We start from the raw sequence: 12,537 nt of genomic DNA, 5'->3' as shown, positions 1-12,537 counted from the left end.
AAGATAATTGGGTAGCTGAAAGCACCTGTTTGTATACGTTATCTGACTTTGTTCCTGAGTCACAATCGTTTTTGTTTTTCAGCAAATTTTGGGCTAAATAAATTCAGAAACCTACATTCAGACTCATTCGAAGTGATCAATGTTGAATAAAAACAATTTTGTAAAAAAAGAAAAACCGTATAATACAAAACGTATATAGCTCGTAAGCAAACTCGAATAGGATAAAATTATTCATACGTAAACTATTTTTATTAGATTTATATACGCTGAATTCACTTCTGAAATTATGTCTGCATATTATCAGAAACGTTTTGTATTAAAAAAAAATAAAATTTATCAATTTAGATAATGTCTAGTTTAGATAGATTGCAATTTTTACTAATGCGCATTTTACTAATATAAATAATCAAAATTTTGCAATATGTATTAATACGAAAATAAATTACTTTAAAGAAAATTTTAGGTATCCTTATTACTTTTGTAATATTATTTAAATTGATATGTTTTTTTTTTACGGAGAATGTTTATATATATAATATGTGCTAAACATAAATAATAACGATAATAATAAAGTGCCGAGCATTGCAATAATTATTTACATATTTTCCAGAGTAACAGGTAGTCTTACATCCAATCTCGATACATCACTTTTGTCATGAATTTTATAAAACTGCGTGAAAAAATAATATATTAATTTCTCCATATCTACGTTAAAATAAACTTTTTTTCTATGCTAATTTTAAAGTAAAGTCTTTACTTTTGATTAGAACTAAAAGTTCCTTGATAAACGTAAACTCAGAACTACTTAACTCAGAAAATGTGGCTACGTGAAAATGTGAAAATTATTGAAAGACTAAGAGAAAAGGAGAAAACTCTCAATACACACAATTATAAATATTCGTATCATCAAACTGCGAGATTGCAATGATTTCGCCTACTTCAACAATTATATAGACACTATAAATGTATTACGAAAATATATCAAGTCATGAAAGTCTTGGTAAACGATATCAATCTGATGACTCATACACATCGTCGTACAAGAGAAAAATAATGTCACACGCTAACGACGGGCTCGTTACTCCGTCATCATCACGTTAAACCTTCACACATTTAAAGCGCGTGCTTTAACACGTAATCCGATAAGTAACGATTACTTAAACGATTACTTAAAACAGAATTACATCGGGGAGGAGCAGAGGGGAGATTAAACAGAGCTAGTTTTTGGTAAGGGCTTCAGTTTGGAAATCAGCTCGCGCCGCTGCTCGTGGTACTCCTGAAAGCAGGGCACGATGCACAAATTGATCTGGCATTCGGGACAATGATACTTGGTCTTCCTACGAAGTATCCTGCCGTGGGCGTCTATCGTGTTCCAGCAGTGATTGCAGCCTAAGGCAGGGCCTTGGCGTAACACCGGACAGTGACCTAATCGTTGATCCCCCATGCCCTCGCGAGGCTCTCTGCTACTGCTCGTCTATGTAAGAAGATATATTACATTTATTTAGATCCGTTAATAAGACCCGTTGCGATTTTAAAGATAATAAATTATATAAATAAAGAGCGAAAAGAAATTAATTCTGCATCAATCTGCACAATCTGCTAATATTGAACAAGACGAATTTAGTTCTTCGGATGTTAATGGCTTAATATTTTGACACGATTTATAAATTAATGTTCACAATGTGTTTATAAATCTTGAATTTTCATATCCAATCCTCATACTACAAATTGAATCCATCAACAGCTAATCTCGATCTTCGTACATCTAGACATCCTTTAGTGATCTCAGTAGTGATCTTCTTCACGCATATGTTTGTCATTGATCTGTTTTGTACGAACGCGCGGCTGATATTTACCTGCGGTGATGAGGAAGCTCGCCGTAACTCCGTCGTCTTGACCCTCAGTCCGCCGGAAGTGCCGCCGCTGCCGCCGCTGGTCCCCAGGTGCTCGGTGGTAGCCGATGCAGCCGGAGTCGAGGTCTCCTCGCTTCCCTCTTCCTCCGTTTTAAGGACGGGCGCCGGCTCGATCACTATCGATGGACTCGTGGTCCTGCCGGGCAGCTCCGGATGCGAGTGCTGCCGGTGTATCCAGTACGTTCCGGACGTGCTCGGTTGCTGGCTGGACAGCAGTGGATGCGAGTGCTGCTTCGTCAGGTAGGACGGCTGGGGCACCGCCAGCAAGTTGGACGGCGTTGTCACCGCCAGCAGATTCGACTGCTGGCTGACCAGCATGGTGTGCGGCGGTGGCGATATACGGGACTCTTCGAAGCTCCTCGACGTTTGGGGAAGATTCAGCGTCGGCGTGGCGAGGTGAACGGAGGTCGAGACAATGTGCGGCGAAAAGGAGCCCGTTTCGCCGTCCGGCGACAGGTGACTCGGCTCCTTCTTCACTCGCGGCTGTCTGATCAGCAGCCGAGTCCTTTTCGTTATGTGCGACTGCTTGCAATGAAGAACTATAATAATAAATAAGTAGATTTTAGTCGTGGCGAGAAGAATCGGTACATCGACGTTGCTTTTAGATGTAGTAAACGTAAATTGATGCTAGTCTTTATTCTACAACAAAGATTGATATCTTGCGTTGAAGATGAATCACTGTATTTTAGTGTTAAGAGTTCCTTATTTGGATACATCAGTTGTATATATTAATAGTACACAAAAAGATTAATAATTGTGTCAAGCAATTATTCAATAATCACAGGCAAATGTTGTATAACATGATAACACAAGAATAATCATAATTAGATAATCGTACTTTGATTACTATAATCGTTTCTTCTTCGGATAATCTCTTCGTCGAAAACTGATGCATTGATAATCGCAACATAATTGTAATATCAATTGTTCGCTCGGACTAATAAAGAAAAAAAGGTCGTAAAATATTGAAGAGAAATAAGGACTCCTATTCTGTTGCAAATTGTTAGAATAATTTTTATTTCTTCTGAATTATTTTTCAATCGTTTATATAAGGGGGGTATAAATGCTCCTTAACAGTGCAATTAACAGCTAATTTTACTATATATTAAGAACTAATTTCTATTTAAGTCAAATCACTCAAATATATATTTTACGATCTTCGCACAAAGCAGCTTTGTCTTCGGTCTGCAGTAACCGAAAGTTTTTGCAGTTTACAGAAACAAATGAAAAGTAGGATGTACAATCTCAAAATGTTTTTCAAGTTATCTTAAGCCGTGATCAGACTACGGATTGGGATTGAGATTGGATTGAAATTTAACCAATTAGAGCAAAGTTCACTAAACTTGAAGTTAGTTTCCTTTATTCTAATTGATTAAATTTCAATCCAATCTCAATCCCAATCCGTAGTCTGATCACGGCTTTAAGCGTTCGCATTCTTTTGTGATTACTTTACTGTCCTAATAATTCAGTTATTAAATATATACGTAACAAATAGTACAACAAATAAGAAAAAAATTGTTCCTGCAAGCTAAATTAGGAACATTAATCTTGATAAAGTTCGTATATATGTGTCCTACATTTATTTTACAATTAATATTAAAAAACCAGATTTGTTTTTGTATCAAGTACCTATCATATTTTACACACTGTGGGGAGAGAATTAGACTAATCATTATCGCGATTAAACATAACAGGGAAACAGATAAAGAAATAATGTACATATATATTCATTCATTCCTTATATACGAGTGCGCTTTTCCTAAAACTGACCATATCTCACATTAAATTTACATTTTGCTTCGAAATGATAGAACTATTTTCACGAAGTTTGATTTGATTTGAGATATTTAATACATCGAGTATACAATTGCATTTGTTTATATCATTATCCAACGTTTCCGTCAATGTAAATTTTTGTTTTAATTAACAGAAGCAGATAAGTAAATATAAATACCTGGAAAAAAAGTAATAATGTTTAAAAAAATTACTCTATTATAATACATAACAAAATATATCTCAATTTCATGCATACAACATAAAAAGCACAAAAAATTAAACAAACTTCCAGGTATAAAAGAAAATATAAAATATCTATAATGTTTCTCATATATTTATCAACATAGCAACAATTATTACAATTATATATATATATATATATATATATATATATATATATATATATATATAATTGTAATACATGTATTGATAAATTATCTCCGTGTGTGCATCGTAGTCTCGTACGATGATCGTTTCTTCAATAATCTGTACCGTTACTCATGTGCAAATACAGATAACGCAAATACAAATAATTTTTAATTATTCGTAATTTAATATTTACAAATGTTATATGATAGACTACGATGATTAGTCAACAATCAACGGCAAAGTCCATATTATTTCTGACGTTGGACTTTTTAGATAAGATAATTAACAGTAATAAGTCTCACCTACGATAAAATAACGGCACTGAAAATGGTAAAAAATGTCAATTTTATCATTGGTGACTTTATTAATAACAATGCACTAAAGAAAAATAAAGATTTATCGCCAGATTTTTATAATTTAAGGATTCAGAGAAGCAAAAGATCATTACAAGATCTTTGGTATACTAACAGTTAACATGAAGAGAACATTATATAGATAAAGTTGTTAATAAATAGAAAGAAGCTTAATCAATAAACATTGTATTCGTGATAGTAACATTGAAATAAATCGAAGAAATAATTCAAATTAAAAAGAAAGTGATAATTAATAAAAATTAACCGCAGAATAGCAAAAGTGAATTAAGAATATTGCAAAACATACTGTCACAAAAATTTAATTGTTGACTGATCCTCGAACTCATAATCGGTGCAAATGGTTTTATTATTACCAATATCGTAACGTTCTAATTATTGAAGCAATAAAATTGCACCGTTTCTAGACAATACTAAAATCTTCACTCTAATTATAACTCGTGTTTCACGATACACAACAAAATGTTGAAAAGTCAAACGTTTCAATTTTTAGACATCTTTCCGCCTGGCTATACTCACAGATTTTTAAGTATTTAGATTTTTTTAATAATCATAATATTAAGTTAATTTAAAAACCTGTAAATCTTACATTTATATATAAATATAAAGATAAGTCAAATTCAAATCTTTAAAATCGTCTGTAGCTAAAGAAAAATGTACAATATATCTAATAAATCTCCGTATACAATATATAAAAATTATATTTCAATCTCTAAATATTAAAAAAAAATCTAAATACTTAAAAATCTGTGATTACAGCCAGGCGGAAAAATGTCCAAAAATTGAAACGTTTGACTTGTCAATGTCTCACTACTGACGCCTCGTTACTGACACAGGTAGTCGCGGTAGATTCAGTTGTACACGAGGAGCGGGAGAAAAAGAAAGGGGCGGTAAGGAAGAATCTCAAGCTCGTCTATACAAGCGATTTTCCGGGTAGGACATGCCAGTTCACATGGCATTGTAATTAACGCCGTGCAGATTGATCGGCATCGTGGAGCTCGGTAGCGTATAGTCCGTATGCCTGTCAATGTAACCACTCAGCATTGTGTGGGGACTGTGGCTGGTCAGCATGGTGTGCGTGCTATGTGTGTTATGTGTGCTGTGCGGAGTCGTGGGCGGGCCCATAGGCGTTGGACTCTGCGAGTTCATGGGCTGCGCCGGGGGTGCCGGCGGCGGCGAGGAATTGACCTCCTGCTTAACGCGAGATTTGAGGCTGGGCCGATTGTTCGGGTAGCCGCGCTTCTTATACTCGAGCCAGAGCGTTCGGTTGTTCACGCCGAACATCCTGGCCGCCTTGCAAAACCCTATACCACCGTAGCGCACGGCGTCGAGCGCGCGTATAAAGTTCTCGTCCGCCTGCGGATTAGTCGAGCGCTTCCTCTTAATCGCAGTCTGCGGGCTGGCGCAGGGGCTCTGGCAGTTACTGGGGCACTGCGTCGATGGCGAGGGGCCACCCGACGACGCGTGCTGCAACGTCCCGTGGGAGGAGTTCGGATAGTTCGTCAGGGCGCAACTGGAACCAGTCGTGCTGGTACCAGAGTACTGATCGCTGATGGTCGAGGATGCTGTTATTTCGGGCGTCGTAAATGCCGACGACGCTTGGATCGACAGATTCGTTTGACACGAGGACAGAGCGAAACGTGTCGGATGATATGTGTGCTCCATAATAGTCCATTGTAATCCTGTAGAACAGACCGATTGATCTTTGGTCAGAGCACAGGAATTATTAACCCGCTTTGCGTTTACGGCAAAGGTAAATGATAAAGTCAGAGAGAGACAGAGAGAGAGAGAGAGAAAGAGAGAGAAAGAGAGAGAGAGTTTTATGTGATCGTAATATTATGAAACATTACAAAATAAACGTTAAGCAAAGAAATATGTTTAACTCGGATTTATATTTAAATCTGTCTCGACGTAAAGATTTCGAGAATTGTCCGACTTGTTGATACGATAATTCATATATTCCCATACAAATTTTATTTTACCTGTATATCATATCAAAAACCTCAATTTAAAAAATGCAATTTTTACACAATTATATTTACTGCGCTATTAATAACGTAACTTGAACTATGAATAATAACGAATAATGTCATATCGGCATATCTGTTCATATAAAACGAGGCATACATAAATTATGATCTAATCAAAAGAAAATAAATGTATTCTATGATATGTAGAAAAACGATACTAAGCTAAGTAAGCGAAAGATAATAGATATTAAAAATAAAATCTTGTGAAGAAACGATATATGAGCATATTAAGTATGGAGTTGCGGCATGGCACAGATACATTTTTAAGCACATCATTGTTTATATTGAAATATTGAAATATGTGTACGGCATTCGTTACACTTATAGGGCAGAGTAAAGCACACATACATAACTCCGTTAATGTCAAAGGCCCGATATGCTATCCCTCCGGAAATATAACATACTGTGTGCTATGTATCTGTGTACCATGGTGATTTTTCTTTCATGAATGAGAAACAATCTTTTCTTTGCACATTCGCATTATTAGAATTTCAATTCCTGAAATTTCGCTCTATTTTCATGTCAAACGTCTGTTGATTCTCCTTGTGCAATACATTTAAACGCATCTGTGCCAGCATATAATGTGTGTAACTTTCGCTTATCGACATGCAGTTCAAATACCCACCACAGTCAATATGCATAATTCAAATAACGATTGTCGGAGAGATTTGCTTAAAGGGGAGGTGTCATGCAATTTGCCAAAGTTGCCTGAACATTCTGCATGGATTTATAATGTACGATCTACCTTGAGAGAAATTATATTATTAAATTTATAATGTAGCTAATCATTCACGCATGACATTTCCCGTGAAATTAAAAACTATATTTTCCATACTATTACGCCTATGCACACAATCAGTTAGATTACTAACGCTATAACTAATCTGTTACACAATCGATAATAATGAAGTATTTATCGAACTAACTTATCTTTACGAAAACAAAGAAAATTAAATGCTTGCTAAATAACAAGATTTGAATATATAGATATATTCTTTATTATTAAGTAACTTTTTCTCTTTTAATATGGATTAAAAAAGAAATCTTAAAAGATAGCCTAAAAATCATAAATCTTTAAAAACTACAAAAATACAAAAGAAAGAGTTCTTTTTACCTTTTTTTATATATACACATATTAAACATTAAGTTAATAAAACTGTTTTTCCTATTCTATTAATTTTTTGTGTATAGTCCTATTTGACTCATAAAATATATACAGACCAATAAATACGCTTTAAATATATTTAATATGCATAAGTATTAAAGCTTTTTTGAAATTAATCTTTATAGAATATAATTGATAATATAAACAGCACATTCTAAATAAGCAAATTATATGTAAAAAATAAGATACAATCAGGAAACATATAAAATATTTAGGGAAACATACCTAAATAAAAAAAATTATTTCCATCTACACATGTGTGAAGAAAAATTTCAATTCATAGCCATGTACAAAATTATGCATGCAGCATTAAAATATGTAGTAAAAATATTTGCTTTTATAGATTTATATATTAATTCCTAATATATATTGATTGTTTCTGTGTATGTAATATGTAGCATATATAATTTATGTTATAATAAGTAATGCTATTCTGAATGACTCTCTCCTTTAAATATTTTATCGAAATTTATGTTTGAAACAGCATATTTGAAAAGCATATTTATTGATATCTTACCTTGATGAACAGGTGGTTGCGAAGAAACAGAACTTTGTCCAATGTTTCCTCCCGATTGTTGACTTACATCTTGGATAGAACCGTCACTTTGAGCTGGCGTATTAGCGGAACTAGTTTCCATATTACTCATCTGAAATGCAGGAACATCACGTATTATTAAAATTAATTTATTCCTTTACAATACTTTCTGCTAAGAGCTGTAGTTTATTTCCTTAAAAATTAGATTCAATAAGATCACGATTCAATAATATAGTAATACGTCATATTTACTTACAATTGATATCTGATCTTCATCAATACTGCCTTGAGATTCTGTGCTGGTGTTTACTGGTCGCCTCAAGTTCTCCCCGCTTTCTTGCGACACAATGAGGGGTTCAGGTTTGACAATGTTAGTAGCCACTAATGTGATTTCATTAATTTCCTCTGGTTTGTCACCGGAACCGGATGTCGAGCCAGTCGAAGACTTCCTTAACCTTTTTCTGCGAAACGAGGGAGACAATGGAGATGGACTTGGCGAGCAAGATTCACCACGGTCTCCTCCGCCTGTTTCGCTACTTCCGCTTGGCCATTTTGTTAACGACGCCGTATGCATTTCCGCGAGTCCCTTTATCTTTAAGCTCTCTGCCGTCTGTTAAACAAAGCAAAGCGTCTTCAAGATTCTTCAAGATTCACAAAATGTAAAAATGTTTAATTACTCAAACGCGAAATATTTACCTTTATGATGGATGGCAATTGCTCTTGAGATATGTTTACTTCTCCATAATACATAAAATCCACCATAATCTTGAGGTCGGAAAACTTGATATCCTTGAGTATGACAATAGGATGCTGACAAGGATTCACCGTGAACAGCGACTGAAAGTACGTGCTGCATGCTGACAGAACGACTTTGTGTGCCTGAATTTGCCTGCCTTCGGCGGCGAGAGTGACGTCCACTAGAGTCTCGTTATTCAGCAAATTGGAAAAAACCGAGATAAAATTCGGTTGATGATTGTTCCACCGCAGACAAAACTGTTGCATAGACATCGTGACGGTATAGGAAGAGTCTCTCGTAAACTTGGACTGCAATACGAGGAAAAAAACCTAATTAACATTGTGCAAACATATGTAATCTAAATACTACAAATGGCACAGAGAAATAAATTAACACAAACTGTCACAAACAACCTAAAATCATTCACAGGAAAATTGTCTCCATTGCTTAACACACACATCCTATTATAAGAAACGTTAATCTTTTAAAATAGAACATTTAAAACTTTGTGCACAGAATAAATCACCAACTTCCAAAACTGTAATTAACTTTTATTACGTAAAGAAAATGACCTCATCGAGTAACAACGAAATATTCGTCTCCGACCAACATAGACGTGGACAGAAAATATCTTGGCTAACATGAAACAGCTCATAGAGATGACATGCATGAATGGCTATCGGGAGGAGTTTCCTGGTTAAAAAGGAGTCACGAAAGCGTGACGCAGGTGCGAGGTGTCACGACGAGGCGACATGTCGTCGCACCGTCGGGACGCCACGAGCTCCGACGACGCCGTCGACGTCGTCCGAGGCGGGCGACACGACAATAAACAACACGGCGCGTGGACAGACTCCGGCCAGGAAATCCCTCTTTGTAGTTTCGCGCGTGCTTGGCATGAACGGCGATCAATTGATGATCGCGACGACGATCGTTGACGATGATGCTGGGGGAGAAAGCGAGAGAGAGAGAAAGAAAGAGAGAGAGAGACACAGAGAAGAGAAAAGGGTGAACGGCGAGAAAGAGAGAGAGAGGAGCGCTCACTTCTGCTCGCGATGCACTCAATCGTCGTCGTCGTCGTCGTCGTCGCCGCGTTGCCGACGAGGAGCCGTACGCCGTACGCCGGTCTCACTCAAAGGGCGACGTGCCTTGCCGCTGCCACCATGGACCCCGCGAAATTTTCCACAACAGACTGAGCGATGACGCTTGTGTAATTCGCGAGTGACGTCATGGGCGAGGGAGGAGGATTTACGCGACGCCGCCGACTGCCGGGGGAGACGCGCGCGCTCGGCTCTCGGCTCTCGGCTCGGGCCCGAATTCCGCTCCACTCCGCTCCGCCGTGCTCCGCCGCGAACGGATTATACCGAGAGCGACGGATGTCAGAATTGTCAAAAGAGTCGGAGATGCTGACGTACACACGCACACGCGAGCCTGCACGCACGCACGCACGCACGGGGACACGCACACGCATACACACGCCCGCACGCGGGCACGTCTCACGCACGTCACGCGGGCGGGAGGAGATTGGCGTGCGATCGAAAAATTTTCGCGAGATCTTATCAACGTGCGTCTCACGAAATCCAACTTGATCAATATAGCGGCCGACCGGCGCCGCCATCTGGCGAGCGATCCGCGCGAACGCGAACGCGCAGCGGTTTTTTGAAGCCGGGAGGTATACCTCGCCTCTCGTGAAAGTTCGGGCCAAAAATATTCGACAATTTAGGGGGATTTTACATTTTATTCTAATTAATTCAAATAATTGATTTAAAAAACATAGACGTCGCTCAAATAGTATTTCGATTATCTTTCTTTGAAATTAAAAGTCCAAACTTGAAAAATTATCGCATGCATCATGCATATATGTATTTATTGATTAGATGACATTACTTGACTACTGTTTATAAACTTGTCGATATTTATTCGTTTATTGATCTCTGACATGTATACACGTCTTGAATATTAAATATTTTCGTTAAAACATCGAAGTCTCGTTGTTCCACCGAGCGTTCCCTTCAGAGCCTTCAAAGGGACGTCGAGGGACGAGGGGTGACAGGGGCGTCGAAAAACAGCAGCGCCGGAGTCGCGTCGATAAATCGCGAGCGCACGATCGCGCTTCCCGACTCTCGATATCAAAGACCGTGTCCCAGAGAGCCAATCCCGCTCCCGCGCTATTATCAAATGCTCCAATCGCGTCGGTGTGTGGCGCTCTCAGCGCGCGAAGGCGCTGCCGCGAACGTCGAACAGGTGTCGTCCTCCCTCCCCCCCACTCCTCGCGAGCGGCCCTAACCTCGGCGCTCGGCGCGCTCATTGCTCCGCTTCGCTCCGCACCGTTCCGCGCCGCGCCGCGCCGCGCGCCTCGTAATCCGCGCGATGCCAGGCGTATCCTCCGTTTAGTGCGAGACGACGGACGTCGGGGATGCACGCCCGCGAGCTTCCTCCTGCACCTGCACCGCGCCGTTAGCCACCGGGCCACCGACGACGGAAAGAAGGTGCGTATCGACGGGACGAAGGCGCGATCAGCGTGGAATCGACCAGCCGTCTCTCGCGCGCGAGAGAAGGAAGGAAAACGAGAGAGGAGAGAGAGAGAGAGAGGGAACGCGGCCGTCTCTCACGCGCACGCTATACCCAACGTCCCGCCGCGTTCTCGCGACCGCTCTCGGCCTCTCGGCTGATGGAACGAACGGGTGAACCCCAGTCCGCACCAGAGGCGGGTAACGATCGGTCGTCCCGTCCCCCGGCTTAGCTACGCGCCGCGATCGCTCCGTCGCGAAGCGCGTTTTACGCGGTCCGCACAGCACGCACGCACGGCGGGGTCTCCGTGTTTCGCCCGCACGCACGAGGAACCCCCCCGCGATAAAATCCGACTTCGGGATTCCGTGGCTGCGTGCCGCGAATCACGGAGTAATTGACACTAATACGGTGGAGCTAATGAAGTAGTGTGCCGCGTGCGGTTTTCGCCCCGAGGAGACGCTCCAGATACCTACCGCGTCGGGTCGGAAAAGTTCATTCCTGGAGAAAGAATATCCGGCACGGGGGTCCTCCGGGGCCCGGGGTCTCTCTCGCCGTCGAGGAATCTGTATCGGTCCTGGGTTATCACCTTCCGTCCAAGATAATACAGACTGCGCGCGCGAGAGCGAGAAAGAGAGAAAGAGAGAGAAAAAAACCGTGAGTGTTCGATCTTATGTACATCTCAGTGAAGAAAGTTCGTGGAAGCGCGCTGCCACGTCTCTGGGCGTCAAACGCGTGGCGCGAAGAGGACCGTGCCTTACGTGTCGCTCTCCCGTCAGTCCCGTCGCTCGCGCGAGTGTGCGTGCGTGCGTGCGTACGTGCGTGCATTCGCTCGTGTGCGCGCGCGATGCGCGTGGATTCCGCCGGCGCGACGTGGTGGATCGACGTTGGCGATCCTCTTGCCCGGCTGCCGCGAACCGGTTCGCCGATCGCGGCCGCGAACCTCCTTTTCGCGGCGCGCAGGAAACGCGTAAAGTACGTTCGTCGTTCGATCGCTCGCGCCGAAAAGGGACGATCTCGGCCGTCGGCGCCGCGTCGCGGGGTGACACCTCGCGCCCACGCGAGCGTGCCCTCGCACGAGGCCGGCCCCGGGGCACGCGGCGCATGGGCCCGCGACCGCGCCGCGAAGTAACGTTC

The 12,537-nt window shown here is 40.8% G+C and overlaps 2 protein-coding genes across 4 annotated transcripts in view; one reads left to right on the top strand and one right to left on the bottom strand.

Moving 5' to 3' along the window:
* Positions 1-531: 531 nt before the first annotated feature.
* LOC112461007 (sex determination protein fruitless-like) lies at positions 532-10,557 on the bottom strand. Its single transcript, XM_025026018.1, has 7 exons — positions 9,937-10,557; positions 8,856-9,203; positions 8,416-8,769; positions 8,142-8,271; positions 5,438-6,111; positions 1,857-2,480; positions 532-1,474 (listed from the first exon to the last, which is right to left on the bottom strand). The coding sequence occupies exons 2-7, from the start codon at positions 9,165-9,167 to the stop codon at positions 1,208-1,210; spliced, it is 2,361 nt and encodes a 786-aa protein (XP_024881786.1). The 5' UTR covers positions 9,168-9,203; positions 9,937-10,557; the 3' UTR covers positions 532-1,207.
* A 655-nt stretch (positions 10,558-11,212) lies between these two features.
* Positions 11,213-12,537, top strand: part of LOC112461048 (polypeptide N-acetylgalactosaminyltransferase 5) — a 36,045-nt gene continuing 34,720 nt past the window's right edge. For 2 of the 3 annotated variants that reach the window (XM_025026127.1, XM_025026111.1), the window contains exon 1: positions 11,213-11,381. The gene's annotated coding sequence lies outside the window, so the exon portion shown is untranslated. Of the gene's footprint in view, positions 11,382-11,582; positions 12,058-12,537 lie in introns of those variants that run through there. The other variant, XM_025026121.1, reaches the window with a different exon arrangement.

Source organism: Temnothorax curvispinosus, unplaced genomic scaffold (genome assembly GCF_003070985.1).
Source record: "Temnothorax curvispinosus isolate PA1 unplaced genomic scaffold, ASM307098v1 QBEX01001173.1, whole genome shotgun sequence".
NCBI lineage: Eukaryota > Metazoa > Arthropoda > Insecta > Hymenoptera > Formicidae > Temnothorax > Temnothorax curvispinosus.
This window is presented reverse-complemented; position numbering and strand designations above follow the sequence as displayed.